The sequence below is a fragment of the Lonchura striata genome, chromosome 14, assembly GCF_046129695.1.
Source record: "Lonchura striata isolate bLonStr1 chromosome 14, bLonStr1.mat, whole genome shotgun sequence".
Classification (NCBI taxonomy): domain Eukaryota; kingdom Metazoa; phylum Chordata; class Aves; order Passeriformes; family Estrildidae; genus Lonchura; species Lonchura striata.
The window spans coordinates 860,778-875,866 of NC_134616.1; the positions used below are offsets into that span (position 1 = coordinate 860,778).

General features: G+C 58.2%; 1 protein-coding gene across 1 annotated transcript; it reads right to left on the minus strand.

Moving 5' to 3' along the window:
* Nucleotides 1-5,634: 5,634 nt before the first annotated feature.
* ARL13A (ARF like GTPase 13A) lies at nucleotides 5,635-9,896 on the minus strand. Its single transcript, XM_077786614.1, has 8 exons — nucleotides 9,838-9,896; nucleotides 8,817-8,887; nucleotides 8,342-8,591; nucleotides 8,021-8,126; nucleotides 7,643-7,771; nucleotides 7,226-7,400; nucleotides 6,797-7,093; nucleotides 5,635-6,508 (listed from the first exon to the last, which is right to left on the minus strand). Exons 1-7 carry the CDS (start codon nucleotides 9,894-9,896, stop codon nucleotides 6,921-6,923), a joined length of 963 nt encoding a protein of 320 aa, XP_077642740.1. The 3' UTR covers nucleotides 5,635-6,508; nucleotides 6,797-6,920.
* Nucleotides 9,897-15,089: the final 5,193 nt, after the last annotated feature.

The following is a 15,089-nucleotide window of genomic DNA, read 5'->3' on the forward strand; positions in this document are numbered from 1 at the left end:
GGAAGAGCCACAGGTGAGTTCCTGGTCTCTCAAACTCAGCCAGAGCAGAGCCACAGTATCCTGCTGTGAAGCTGAGTGTTTAAACCCATCCATCTCCTTACAGTGAAACCAAAGGCAGGGTTTCACTGGGGAAACCTGGGCAGCTGTCACTGCTGCTGGCACAGAGGCTTGGGGCAGCAAAAGCCGGTGTCAGCAGGATCCAGCCCCGCAGGGAGGGAGCACACAGCCCTGACTGGGCTTTTGCAGAGCCTGGAACCGCCCGCACGGCTCCACCGCTGCCCTGGTGGCAATTCTGCCGGCTCACGGTCCTCGGCAGGGAAATCTCTCTGAATGCGGCTTTTAAAGCCTCGCCCAGCGGGGCTGGGCGGAACCAGCGTGCCCTGCCCAGGAAAGGGTTCTGTGTATTCTGAACAATTCGTGCATATGAGAAACAGACGCATGAAATACGTTATATTAGAAATACTCCTCTAAGTTCTCTTAAGCACTCAAGCCGGGGACGGGAAGGTCTCTTCACGGTATTTCCAAACCGCAGCTGGCAGCAGGGAGAAAAGGAGTTAAATTTGCAAACGAATAAACGTGGCTCACAAGGAGATGGGTGCTTCTCCAAGGTGACCGGAGGAACACCCAGGTGATGAATGCTCGATAAATATCTCAGCTTGAGATAGCCAGAGCCATCAGGAATGCGCCTCCCAATGCCAAATCCCAGTAAGTCCTGACCGGTATACATCGCTTCCCGGCAAAGAAACGACATGAATATGTGAACTGTTGCAAAGGAGAAAAACCCTGTCTCAGGCAGAACAGACGGCGGAAGAGCCGCTGGGCCGAACCGTCGGGGTGAACATTGCAGACCCTGCGCTGCCCACGCTTCGGCACCGACCTTTGATTGTGGTTATCTCCGACCGAGTCTGGGTCGCGAAATAAAAATCTATTTTTATTAATTATTACATTCGGCTTGATCATTTTTACCTCTAACAGAAGGGACCACAAGGGGCAGCTCCCTCTCCCAGGGGAGCTTTGCACCATGCAGCTTGGTTGGAGTCCACGGCCACTTCAGTTAGCACGAAAATGAGCGCAAGAAATCCAGAGCGTGAGCGCTGGGCACACTGCAACCGGGGCGACCCGAGGGAGCGCCCCGAGCACCTCAGAGCCTGGGGAAATCCATCAACTCTCTCACGAAAGCGTTCTCCTGCCCTTGTTTTGGCTGTTCAGGTGAAGGGGTTTTTCTGAGTCCGGTCCCTGACGCATTAACCCTCCCCGCCCTGTGGGCTTTATTCCTTAAACACTTATTTTTGCAGCGTTCTTTGCTTCTTCTGCCATCGTGTGGCCAGTTGGAGGATAAAGAGCAGTCCGTAAAACAAGCAATCGGCTTTCCGTGTCTTCCAAATACCGTACGGATTTTTATGAGATCCGGTGTCCCATGAAGTCCATGGGGACACATTACTTCTCACCCAGGTCCTTCCCACCGGACGGGTACTACAGGTTCGCCTTTAGAATCGCTGCAGCTTGAAGTAGGTCTCGTTAATCCAATGTAGGGTGGGAGCTGATTTATTGCTGGGGCATGACCTGCCTGCCCGTTGATGCTGCTCCTCACAGCGGGCCAGGGCATCCGGGACACGGCGCTGCTGCTGAGTGCCACCCACCTCTGAGGCCACCCTGTCCCCTGGCAGCCATTCCAGGGCCATCTCCTGCAACCCTGCAAACCTGCAAACCTGCCTCCCCTGCAGCCCATCCCACTCCCCCGGGCATCACGGCTGGGCACATCACTCAGCACCAGCTCCCCCAGCCCTGCCTCACCCCTGTGCCCAAACATCGCTTCAGGTTTGGGATTCTCACTGTGACAGCCTCACCTGCAGCTGGGACTTCTCCTGGGCTTCAGCTTTGGGATTCCCTCTGTGACAGCCTCACCTGCAGCAGGTGTTCTGCACAAAGCAGCTCTTCGTTTCAAGTGCCCATCACACGGGGCCCTGCACACGCTTTCCTCCACCCCCAAGTGCATTTGCAGTTCATCACTCCACCTGCAGCTGCCCTTGCTGGAGCAGGCACAGAGCTCCGATACTCATTCCTGCAGGCCTCTGCAATCCATGAACACAAGCCTAGCCAAACAAAACCCCAAAACATAGAAAAACCTTACAAAATCACCCCCAAACCTCTCCCACAGCTGCACTGTGCATGCAAGGTCAGGGGTAAGGTCTATGAGAGCCCAGCAGGTCAGGTATTTGGGCTACAGTCTTGCTAAACTCAGCTGCACTGAAATATAAGTGCAGTTTAAGGAGGTGAAGGATCTCTCACAGACAAGGCCTGAGCTCTGATTGCTGCAGCTGACTTTTAAATGAAAAATTTTTGTTAATAAATTGGCTCTTGATCCGATATCCAGAGATATTCTGTAGCAAAAGCCCTTCTAATTAATATACTGATAGCCTTTCTCTAGAGGCACTTTGTCCTTATAGTGTGAAACAACTTATTCAAATATGCAGCAACTTACAGAGTGATAATTTATGAAAGAGAATACCGATATTAGTTAACAAAATTTCCTTTTCTGAAAAGAATGCTTTTTCTTTTTCAAAGGGGGAAAACCCAGCAAATATATTTGGTACATGACAAATTTATATACCTCAGATGCCAGCATATTTCCTGGCGCCCCAAGACACTGAATAAATTTGATTATATCCTTTTTCCTTCTGCCAGCAACAACGCCTCCAACAGGGTTCATTTAGCCTAGAAGGGAAAGTTTTCGTAGTCTCTCATTTTGCAATCCTTTGTCCTCTCCATTCTTACGAAGTCTTAACAGCCTCTTTCATGACCATCAAAAGAAGTTTAGGGAGATACTGTCAATAATTCCAGCCTTGTTTTTTCAGCACACATGACAGCAAACACTCCAGGTCTCATTTTTAGCATAACACAACAGAGGGTCTACAACAAAACACCCCGGAGAAACTCTGTGCATGGCTGCTCATTAGTGAACATATTGAGAGCTGCCTGTCATCACATATATTGCAATATCTCAATGATCTCTGGAAAAATCACCTGGACCCTGGTGTGCTCAGCTAAAATAAAGCTGAGCCATTTCCAACATTCACTTTTGCAGCTGGGAACTCCCACAAGATCATGCTGGCACCCAGCCCACCCAAGTTAGTCAGAGGGTAGAACCTGCAAGGAGGAGAAAGTGTACATAGCAACCAGCTTCTCAAGTACAAAAAACCACCCACCCAAGGCTTTTATCAACCCTAACACCCATTCCAAGGTTTAAAATCCACTTACCTGCTTTGTACATGTTTGTTTAAGCCTGTACATACTCAAAGCAGCTTTCAGACAGCAGTGTGACATGGGCAGAGCCCTCAGCTCTGCAGGCCAAGGAGCAGGGGCTGCTCACCTTTCCCCACAGCCACTGCTCTGTGGGAGATTTATTTTAGTTAAATTTGTACCTTTTTCACGGAGCAGAGAGGGGAGAGCTCCATGTGAAAGCCCCTCACCAGCCCCGTACCCCAGGAACCCCCTCCCCTTTCTCTGGCTGTTATGAGCCCAAGGCAGGTGATGGCATTTACAGATAGCTTGGGGGGAATGAGAGTCTCCTGCAGGCACCCCACAGGTGTGACCCATTCCTTTTGCCTTTCCAAACACCCATTAACCCAGATCGTTTGCAATTAATCCTCTTTACTGCCCTAAATCAGTGTTCAAATTCCAACAGCTGAGATGCTCTCAAAAACCACTTGCTGGCTCCTTCCTCTATAAATTTGGGTTAGTGAAGAAGGAAGAACTGCCATGCTTTTCACACATCACAAATCTCTGTCTCTCATTGAAGTTGCTTTCCTTTGCCAGGCCTGGTTGCTGAGGGTTTGCCACCCCACAGCTCCCTGATGCTTGGAGCAGGCTCAGCTTCCCTGTCCTGCCCCTCGGAGCATCCCCCTGCAGCTGCTGGGAAAGCTGGTTCCCAAGGGAGCCTCCATCAGAATCCTGGGAATGATCCTGAAATCCACAATGGTTCCCACTCCTCTGGAAGCACTGATGTGTGTGGGAAGAGCCACAGAGTTTTGTTTTTATTGAGAAAATACAGCAGTGGATGTAGAGCAGTAGAGGTGTCTGTACTCTCCACAAGAGCTTCCCATGGGGAGCCTCCTGCCCTGCCCATGTGTGTGGGGCAAATCAAGGGCTCCCAGAGGAGATTTTGGAATCAACATCACCCCCACATCACCTCCACATTCTCTCCCGGAGCCAGGAGGGTCTGTAACATAAAGTGTAGCTGCTGCCTAAGCGCAGCCAGTGTGCAGAAAGTGGAATGAAATGACTTTGGAGAAAGCACAGCAGGGCCATGGGTGGAACTAGAGGGGGTGACAGCCTCAGCACACGGACCCATCTTCCAGGCTCTCCTCCTTCAGGCCTTGTGCTGCCTGGAATTTTGGTGGTGTCCTGTACACGGGAGGACTTGGCAGTGTTTTGAGCATGACCAAGCAGTGCTCTTCAAAAGAGAGCAGTAGTCTCACTACTCACTTCCAGTCCACTCATTTAAATCCTGGTAGTGATAGCAAGCATCAGAAAACAATCCAACTGTGCAAAGCAACCTTGGTGTGAGGAGGTGGGAGGTGTATTCCCACGGGCACTTGCTGAAACATCTCTTCATCTTCTCCTGGCAGTGCACAAAGGGGCAGCAGCTTTGGCAGAGCTCAGCCAAGTGCAGACTCCTCTCTCCACCCTTCAGGCTCAGAGGGAGCCAGGCTGTGGAGAGAGCTGCTGGTGCCTCGCTGGGTCTCTGAGCGAGCAACATCAAGAGCTGCAGAAACACACAACTCACATGCCATCTACAGCAGCGCAGCCACAGCCCAGGCTGAGGCACCACAACGCTGCTGGTGGGACCAGGCACAAAATTCTGCCTACCCTGACGCTCCTGAGCCAGCTTCTCTGGAAACGGGAGCAGAAGGATATGCTAGAAAATATCCAAATGCTGCCATGCAAAGCAGGACTGTGCCACCCAGCTGGCTCCCTGCAGGAGATGCTGCTGATGCTCTGCACAAGAGATGGAAAATGTGTCTGTCCGGAGCAGCTGCTGAGGCACTGCTGCCTGCTTCCAGCACCTTTGGAGCTGCAGCATTTTCCAACAAACCTGAAATTCATGGCAGGGTACCACTTGCCACCGTCTTGTTTTTGGTCCCCACTTTACCCCACAGCACCCCCACCCCAGGGAGCTCCACCAGACTGAGACAAGGGAATGCTGCAAGTGCTGTATTTACAGGGCAGTATTAACTTCTGCTGCTGCTATTTACAGATTATTTACAAACAATCCCTGCAGTTGCCAACAGCTGAATACAGCAGGGGTAGACAGAACGTTATGGCAGGCTGGCAAGGCAGAGCAGCCAGTTTCTGCCCTTTTCCCCTTCAGCCCTGCCGAGGAAGGGCTGCCGTGGTTTGCCTTCCCCTGGAGCACAGAGGCAGTGCCAGTTCCTCAGTGCCAGGGGAACACGGAGAGCCTCCAGCACAGCTGCTGCAGGGGCAGGGAAAACCGCCCGGCCCTGGGCTCGGGGGAGTGTTTGCAGGGCTGAGGGAGCTCTGCCAGTGTGCAGAGCCCGCTGGCACGGCCCGGTGCCAGGCTGGCACGGCTCGGTGCCAGGCTGGCATGGCCCGGTGCCAGGCTGGCATGGCTCGGTGCCAGGCTGGCATGGCTCGGTGTGGGAATCATGGCTCTGGCACATGCTGTGCCACAGGAGGCCCGGCTGGCACGGCTCTGGCTGGCACAGCTCTGGCACACGCACTGGCCCTCTCAGGGCAGAGCTGAGCGCACCCCAGGGACCACCTGGGCCAGCAGAGTGCCAGGCTGGAGCGCCAGGGACCCTCCTGGAAGGATGGCACGGTCAGGATGAACGCTCCTGGGGCTGGAGCCTCCGCCACCAGCTGCTTTGAGCTTAGATTTTCTCTGACGGGCTGCAGGATGCACAAACCGGGCGTCACCTTCCTCCAGCATGTGAGGCGGGTCCTGGCAGCCCTGCCAGATGTGGCTGAGGGTCCGGCAGAGCTCCTCTCCTCCCCGGGGCCCACCTGGGGCTGAGCTCCCTCCACGACACCGATCCAGGCAGCAGGAGTGCAGCCCTGGCCTGAGGAAACAGCTCTCCCGGGGCACAGGCCCATTCAGGGACAAGCTGTCCTTCGGGATGTTTGCTCAGATCTTCCTCTCCTGCACAGACTGGTCTGGCTTTAGGCAGAGTCTCCCACGAACACTGACAGGGGCAGCCAGGGCCGGCTGCTCCCTTTTCCCATGGATTTACAGCCCGGCATCTCACAAAGGGACCTTTGGCTCGCCCCCGTGGATCCCTGGTTCTCAAGCCACGCAGGGGACAAGGATGCTGTTTGTGGCCCAGGACCCATTTCCCAGCTCTGCCAGCCGTGCAGGGGCGCGGGTGGCAGTGCCACTGCAGGGATGCAGCCCCAGCTCTGTGCCTCCCTGCTCAGGGGGCGACGGCCGATGGCTGCTTCCTCTGCTCCTGCCTCATCTTCAGAGCCAGCATGGCGCGGCGGTACAGATCTGGAACACGGGAGCAGTCGGGCCCCGAGCTGGGACAGCTCCGGCCCCGCTGGCAGCCGTGCGGAGCGAGGGCTGCCCGGACAGCCAGGCTCAGTGCAGCACTCGTGGGCCCCTCTGCAGCCCCCACAGAGCCTCTGCCTGCAGAGCACCCACCCAGCCCCGCAGCAGCACTTGCCTGTGCCCGGGTCCCCACGCCAAGCACCAAGTGTCCCTGCACAGCTCCCAGCCCGCTGCCAGCGGGCCAGACCCATGACGCTTTCAGCAAAATCTGTCCTGAGAAATACCAACCAAAGGTGCTTGAGATCTCCTCACGCTGCTGCTCCAGAGAAGGTTCCCGTGACTTGATTTTATTCTTGATTTTCTTCTTTTTTTTCTTTTTCATACCCTGTGCTGAATGGAGAAATACAAAATTTCAGGCACCACAGACCTGAGCAAGGGTGCCTTTGTCACCAAACCAGCTGAGAGGACTGCTGGGGGCAGGTTTGCAGTCCTCCATGGCTTCCGTGCATCCTCCCCCGTGGAGATGCTCAGATGTCTCTCCTCTTCCCCTCTGCGTTCTTGTGACTGGCTCTGCACTCAGCTGATCTGCAAGCAAAGCTGATGGAGGTGGCGGGCACCTGTGCTCCAATATTTTGTCACGTTGCCAGGCCCAGCCACCTCCCTGTAGGGTGGCTCTGGGGCCCTGCAGAGTTGGAGCCACCCACAGTCCCCTCTCACCTGGGCAGGGGCCGGGTATGGGCTCCTCCTGCCCGACCCTGTTGGGGAGCAGCAGCCCCCCAGCGGCCCCTGCTCCCGGTGCCTCCAACTCTGCAGCTGGGCTTGGCTGCCCCGAGCCCTTCTTCTTCACCTTCACCTTCCTCTTCCTCCTCCTGGGGCCCTTCATGCTCTCCTCCTGGGCAGGGAAAGGGGGATGAGCAGAGGGTGGCAGAGCGCTCTTAGGCCCCGTCCCATCCCGGGGTCTCACTCACTCACTCCTCACTCAGTCACTCATTCACTCACTCCTCCCTCCTCACTCCTTGCTCCCTCACTCCTCACTCACTCACTCACTCACTCACTCACTCACTCACTCACTCACTCACTCACTCCTCTCTCACTCACTCACTCCTCACTCCTCCCTCCTCCCTCCTCACTCACCGGGGGCAGGAGGCGGCAGACCGGGCGCTCCGGCCGGGGCTCCCCGCTCTTCCCCGCGCCCTCCCGAGCATCCTCCCCGGGGGGCGGCCGGTGCCTGCGGGAGGGAGCGCAGCGCTGTGGGGGCGATCGCTGCGGGCGGAGCGAGGGGACGGAGCGAGGAGCCGGACCCACCTGCGGGCGGCCCCGGTGTCCGGCGGGCCCGGGCCGGTGTCCGGCGGGGCGGCGGCGGCGCGGAGCAGCCAGCGCAGCCCCTGCAGGGTGGCGCGGGCCGGGCGGCCGGGGGGGACCCGCCCGGCGACACAGGGCTCCTGCGGGAGGGCGGCGGGGATCAGCGGCGGCGGCGGCCGCGGGGGGGAGCGGGGCCGGCCCCGCACTCACGATGCGGCAGGGCGAGCGCTTCTCGTTGACCAGGCGCTCCAGGCACAGCCGCTCGATCAGCTCGCAGGGCAGCAGCGCGCCCGCCGCGTCCTGCTTGTTGGCCAGCCTGGGGCACGGCAGGAGCAGAAAGGTGAAGCATCGCCCCAGCCCTGCCCTGGCACCGGAGCCCCTCCTCAGCTCCTCCCCGCGGATGCTCCGATCTCCCCAGCGCTGCTGGGGTCCCCACGTCCCCGCGCTCCCCGACAGCTCCCGGGCACCGAATCCCCGCAGCAGCGCACAGCCCCCTCACCCCCAGCCTCACGGCTTGCATCCCGGTCTTACAGCAAGAGCGGCTTCCCGGACACCTCGGGGTGGCTCAGGACGCGGCTCAGGACCTTGCGGGCCTCCTCCATCCGTGCCGGGTCACCGGAGTCCAGCACGAAGAGCAGCCCCTGCGCCTCGCTGTAGTGGCTGCGCCAGGCGCTGCGGGAGCGCTGCGCCCCGGGCAGCTCCAGCAGCGTCACCTCGAACCTGTCCAGCCGCAGGCGGCTCCGGCCAGGCTGCGCACCGGGCAGCGCCTCCCCGGCCAGCGCTGCGGGCGGGGAGAGCGCAGAGAGCTGCCCCGGGGCCCGGGAGCGCCCCTGTGCCCCGCGCCCCTCCTGCCACAGCCGCATCCCCGCTGCCAGGGCTGCCGGGCACGGCCGTGCCCCGCAGGCTCCCCGCAGCAGCGGCTGCAGCTCAGCCTCGCTCCTCTGCTGTCACAGGGCCACCAAGCTGCTGCCCGTCCGGGGCTGCCCCGGGCTGTGCTGCTCCTCACCTGCCCCCATGTCCGCGATGACGGAGGTTTTCCCTGCGTTGTCCAGCCCCATGACAAGGAGGGTCACCTTCCTGGGGGGCAACAACAGCAGGTGAGCACCCCAGGAAAAGGCTGTGCTCCCTGGGGAGCAAGGACCACTGCTGGCCCCCAGGCAAAGGACGCTGCCCGTGGCAGCTACATCTCAGCCAGGACAGTGACACAGGCTCTGTCTCAGCTGGGGAGAAGTGCAGGGACAATTCTTGGTGCATGGGACAGGTTCCTGGAGCCCCCCCAATACCATGGGACACCCACACTGCCGAGCCGTCCGTGTACTTATTTTCAAATCATAGAGGATTAAGCAATTATATGCACAGGCCAGCACGATTCTTCCTGATATGTAGTCAATGATTACACCTTCCTTGCAATAAATTTTGAATATACACAAATAGGGAAAGGTTGCAAGGATGATTTTATGAGCTTCTGCCTAGACTCGGGTGTTTTTCCTGTTGCTAACCAGTCCTGTCCACTCTCCAGCAACGTGATCCAGCAGAGCCACACAAAAAACATTTTCTCTGCCGTGGACAAGCCACTACAGTTATTTGCAATGCCATTTTGTTCCAGGCTGCGTGGCAGTGGAGTGGCATGGCTCCACCTCCAGAATTACAGCAGGCAAGGTGTCCTCTCTGGAGGGAGAGGAGCACAAAGCTCCTTGCAGCGCTGTCCCAGGGAATTATCCTGGATGTTCTGGCATATGCAAACAAGGAGGTGTTTCCGTGCATCCTCCCCAGCTTTCCTGGGGAGCTGCTGACTCTGCAGAGCCAGAATCCAGTGGAACCATTCCCTGCACTGCATCCCTGCCCAGCCTGCTTCCCTGCCCACTCCTGCCTGCTGCAGGGGCAGCGAGGACACACGTGTGCCTTGCTCAGCAGCCTGGGCACAGTTCCTGCAGCGGGCACCTGGCTTTCCCTGGCACCCTCACCACCCACACACACGGGTAAACACTGTCACCCTGGGAGCCCCGGGAGTGGGCACAGGGACCTACCTGACGGGCTCCTGTATGGCCTGCAGCCACGACCAGCAGTGGGAGAAGAGGTGGAACATGGTCTGCAGCCCTGCGCAGAGGGGTGGCCTCTCTCCAGCACCTACCAAGCGAGCAGCCCAGCGTGTCCCTGAGCTTCATCCTCCTGCCTGGGCTCTCTCTTCACGGCAGGGAACATCTCCTCCTGGGTGCCCTGTCCCACGGCACAGCACTGCTGCCTTCTGCCTGGTGCACACAAGCCAAGCCTGGAGAAAAAATCAGTCCTTCTGGGCAGCACCCCATGGGCACAGAGCCTGCTCTCACTGCCCCTCACATTAGGAGTGCCAGTCAGTGTCTCACCTGCTCATCCCCACTGCACATCCTCTGCTCACATGCCCTTTGCGTAGCAGCTGCTTAAATCTAATCTGGATTTGAATGATTTACTCCTGCAGGCTCCCTAATCCTGGTGGGTCGGCCCAGGCCAGTGGCTGCTGGGACACGGCTGGGCTGGGGCTGCCTGCCACGCTGGGTGGCACGGCACTGACTCGCCCACCCCACTGCAGCCTCGTGTCCCCTTCACTGCTGGACGTGGCTTGTGGTGGGGACACTGCCTGTGGGCTGAATTAGGGGCTCCTCTAAGGAGCAGCTCCTCTGGCTTCTCCCTGCCTGATCCCTGAGGCTGTTTCCCTGCAGCCTCCGCAGGGAGCATCCCCTTCACGGTGTGCACAGCTCTGCTGCTCACCCAGGGTCCCCTCTGAGCTGGGCTGGGGGACATCACTGCTCACTGCTTGTGTTTCGTACCCTGGCAGAAACCACAAGGAGCGTGGCAGCAGGTCCTGTGCTCCCTGAGATGGAAACACAGCCAGCCCCAGCAGGAGTCTGGCTGGGAGCAGGGACCTGCTGGAGGCCCTCAACCACAGGGCAGAGTGGAGAAAAAAAGAGCTCCAGCTTCTCCGTCTTCAGCTCTGAAGCTCTTATCTTGCTTCTCAGGTTTCCTGCTTCTTTTCCCAGGCAGAGCTGCCCTCCCTGGCTTGCTGCCACTGATGTGTGTGGAGAAGTCACACAGGGGTGTCTGAGCTGCAGGAGCTCGGGTGGGGGAAGTGGAGTCAAGAGGGACAAAGACATGAGGTCCTTCAACATCCATACCCAGGAGCAAACAGGGAGCCTGCTGGCTCACACCAGTCCGTGCTGAGCCACCCAGCACCAGCAGCACTGCCTCCACCAGCTGAGCACCAACCACGAGCCAAAGGTGCTGAGAGACTGCCCTGGCCCCAGGGGTGCGAGCCCAGCATGGGCACAGTCCCGTGCCCTTCTCCCCAGCCCCAGCCCTTCTCCCCAGCCCCAGCCCTTCCCTCCAGCCCCATGCCCTTCCCTCCAGCCCCACGCCCTTCTCCCCATTCCCCCTTACTGTTGAGAACTCAGTGCCTGTCCTGGGCAAGGGAGGTGCCCCAGTTCCATGCCATGGGCAGGTAGCCATGCATGGTTAATGGTTGATGAAGTTGCTGCTCTGGTATCACTGCCAGATGCAATATTTGGGGTGACTGTGGGGTGACTTTGGTGCCAGCCCTGTGCTGCTGATGGCGGGGCAGTGGCAGCAGCTCCCTGTCCCCATCCTGGTGGCCATCCTGGTTTGTCTGTGCCTGTGCCAGCAGCCTGCAGGGAGCAGCAGCTGGGGCAGGTTCACACAGCATGGCTGCGATGCTTTTTGCAGAATTAGCCCTATGAGGACTGAAGTGATTTGCTCCAGTGCCAGCTCTTGTCTCTATGTTTAGGGTGGCACTGTTAGGGGACAGCCCGGCAGGGACAGGAATGTGCTATGACATGACCACAGGTGCTATAAATAGGGCAGTGCCATGTGTCAGGCAGCCCTGGAGGAGTGGCTCAGCTTCCTGAGGGGCAGCAAGATCTGATCTCCCTCTGGCACCAATGGTTTTCCAGACATCTCTGAACACTTGGGGTGCCACTGCTTTTAAAGCAAGTGTCTGAAATCCCTGGTCAGACTGGAGCTGAGGGCAGGAAAACCCCCCAAGAGCCCGAGGCAGCTCCAGGTCACACCTCCCAATGCACACACATGGATCAACAGCCAGGAAAACCTCAAAATCCACCTCAAATCTGGTGAAACCCACACTGGGCTCCAGAGAGGCGGCACGGGGGCCAAGCCCAGAGCGATGTGAGTTCTGCTGGGCCTGAGCTCAGGTGACGGGTGGGCAGCTGTGCCTCTGGCCACACACCCCCTGACCCTCTGCCAGGACCACCCGGCCTCCCCGGGGCTGCCAGCGGGGACCCGCGGCAGCCGTCCTCGTCTCCTTGGTGACTGTTGCCAGGTGAGAAACTCCAAGGCAGAATTTATTATCTTGGCAGATAGATGAAGATGTTCCCCGGCAGAGCCGATAGCAGCCCGTGCCCCGGCACGGCGCTGGGCTGGACCCTCTAGCGCTGCCCGCGCCAGCAGGAGCCCCCGGGAGGGCAGTGCCCGGGGCTGCCCGGGCCTGGCATCGCTGGCCGGACGGCAGAACGTGCTCTGGGGCTGTTTCTGCCCGCCGGAGAGGGAATGAGGCGAGACCCCCGCGGGCCGGCGGGCTGCCTGCCGCGGCTGCGCTAGAGCCGTGAGTACGTGCCCGTCGGGCGCAGGGGAGCCCAGCCGGCCCCGGGCAGGCAGCGGAGCTGGGGCACGGCTGGGCAGCTCGGGCTGGGAACGATGCTGTGCAGGGGAAGGCAGCGGGCACAGCAATGGGGGCTGCCCGCAGAGCCTTGAGCTGAGGTGACGCCGAAGCCGAGGTGATGGCAAAGACCGAAAGGTCCTGGCAGAAATATTAGCAAGCGGTTCTGCTTTGCCTGGAACCACATCAGCTCTGCCTGAAAAGGGACCTGTGGTGGGCAAGGACGCACGCGGGCTTTGAGGAGACTCCTCTCTCTATTCAGTGTGCCATATGACAGCGCTCTGGGCGGGGAGGTCTGCGAACAGCCACATTGTCCCTTTAAATCCCAGCACAGCGCCGGTGCCTGGCGATAACCCCGGATCACGCCAGCTCCCAAATCCCAAGAGCTAATTACAGGCAAACGCCAGTCAGGCTGGGAACACGGGATATTTACAGCCTGTGACACCGAGACCTGTTGGTGAGGAACTGGGGCACCGTGTGGAGGTTTTCTGGATGCTGCTGGGGAGCGTGGATGGTTTGTGCCCAACTGCCATGCAGCCATTGTGGGCAACCATTCCCCGAGCTCTTTTGGGTAAGGGAGGTGGTTTTTCCAGAGTGTTCTTTGCCCCCCCACACCAGCACCATCACCCTGTGTTGGAGGCAGAGGCAGGCAGGAAGCATGCAGGGAGTTGTTTGCTTTTCACCCAGTTCCTGGCAGGGAGCTCCCCAGCCAAAGCATACACAAATTTCGAGGAGAGGCTTGGAGCTGAGTGCTCTGTTTGCTCTGCTCCCTGCTGCAGGACAAGCTGCCTCCTTGTTCCTGCCCCATGCCCACAGCTCTGGGAAGCCCTGTGATGGCCACAAGCCCTGCCCAGGCTCCTGCAGTGCTTTTGTTGAGAGCATCATGGTGCTCCTGCTGCTTTCCTGCGTGGGAAAAGCACGCATAAACTGTTTCTCCTGCCTGCTGGGCTGCCCAGGGCAATGCAGGCACAGCCTGGCTGGGTTAGCACTCTGCCAGAGCTGTATACTCTTACAGCAGGGACCAGGGGAACCAGTTAATTAAAGGTAATTTTAACCCTTCCTGCCTGGCTTAGTGTTACAGCATCACCCACTGCCTGTGCTGGGACTCTGGCCAAGGAGGCATGACTTCAAAATGTGTAATTATCTCAAAGACCTATAAATGCCCAAAGGTAACTCTGCTTTCTTGTTAAAGAGCTGAAGTGTGAGGCAGCTGGCACGGCCTGTGCTGTGCCTGCAGGCACCCTCTGGCAGCACTGAGCCCCGTGCCCAGATCCAGGGGGCTCAGACAGCCTGCAGTGAGATTCAGAGGGATGAGGTCCTCAGCACAGACACCAGATTCTCTCCCAGCAGGGTCAGAGTGAGGCTGGATGAGGAACTGGAGTGGTCAATGCAGTTGCATGATGAAGCAAATGGAATAAACGTTTCCCCAACCAGAAATTATTCCACAGACTGTTGGGGCAGGGAAAAACACAGCTGAGTTACTGTGAAAGCAATGCGAAATCCAAACAGCTTAGGCTGTGGAAACCAGTCATTTGCAAAGCTATTTCCAAACTAAGACAAAAATTCCCAGCTCACAGATTCCTGGGAACCTCCCAGCCCTGCCGGTAGGGCAGCGAGGCTGCACTGAGGGGACAAAACCGTGTCCCCTCCTCACATCCCATCGAGCTGGGGGACACTGACTGCCTCTTCAGCCAGCAAGGCACTTCATGCCTGCCTGGCACCTCTCCCACATGGGCCCTTTAAGGGTCTGGCTCGGAGCTCCCTGTCTCTTCCAAACCATTTTCTCTTCTCCTTTTACAGGAGCTGAGCCGCCAGGCAGGCATGTGGAAAGCAGACAGGGTTATTTTGAGACTGAGAGCCGGTGAGGAAGCTTGCTCCCACCCCTCGTACAGCCCAGGCTCCCACACAGCCATCCCAGCACATCCAGGGGCTGGGGAAGCTGCACAGAAACCCTGGGTTTCACACAGTGAAGGTCACCACCGCCACTGCCCTTTGTGCAAAGTGTGCTGTGTGAACACTGGGATTAAAAAAGAATTGCAGAGGCTGGGATTAAGAAATTAATGAAGCTGGGATGCTGTCCAGGGCAGGGCAGGCACTTGCAGAAACAGGAAAATCTACATCTGCACGTGGTAGCAAGACTCAGGTGCCTTGGGTATCCCCAGTGATCCTCGTGGGTTCCTTCCAGCTCAGGAGATTCTGTGATCCTGTGATTCCATGATTCTGTGATTCTGTGCTTCCCTGATTCCATGATTCTGTGACTGTGATTCTGTGATCCTGTGACTCTGTGATTCCATGATTCTGTGACTGTGATTCTGTGATCCTGTGACTCTGTGATTCCATGATTCTATGACCATGATTCTGTGATCCTGTGGTTCCTGGTTCCATGTCACACCCAGGGGCTGTTCTGCTCCTGGGAGGTTCCAGGGCGAGGGGCAGCAGCTTCCAGCAGCTCTGCTGCTCCGGGATGCAGCCGCTGGGGAGGGGGCTCACCTGGGGAGGATGTCCCAGCTCCTGGCCCGGCCCTGCTGGCCTGGGGCAGCTTCAGGCAGTTTCTCTGGGGCAGTGGTGGCCCAGGGTGTCTGTGCAGCCCCAGCTGAGCTGGGCTCGCAGGCAGAG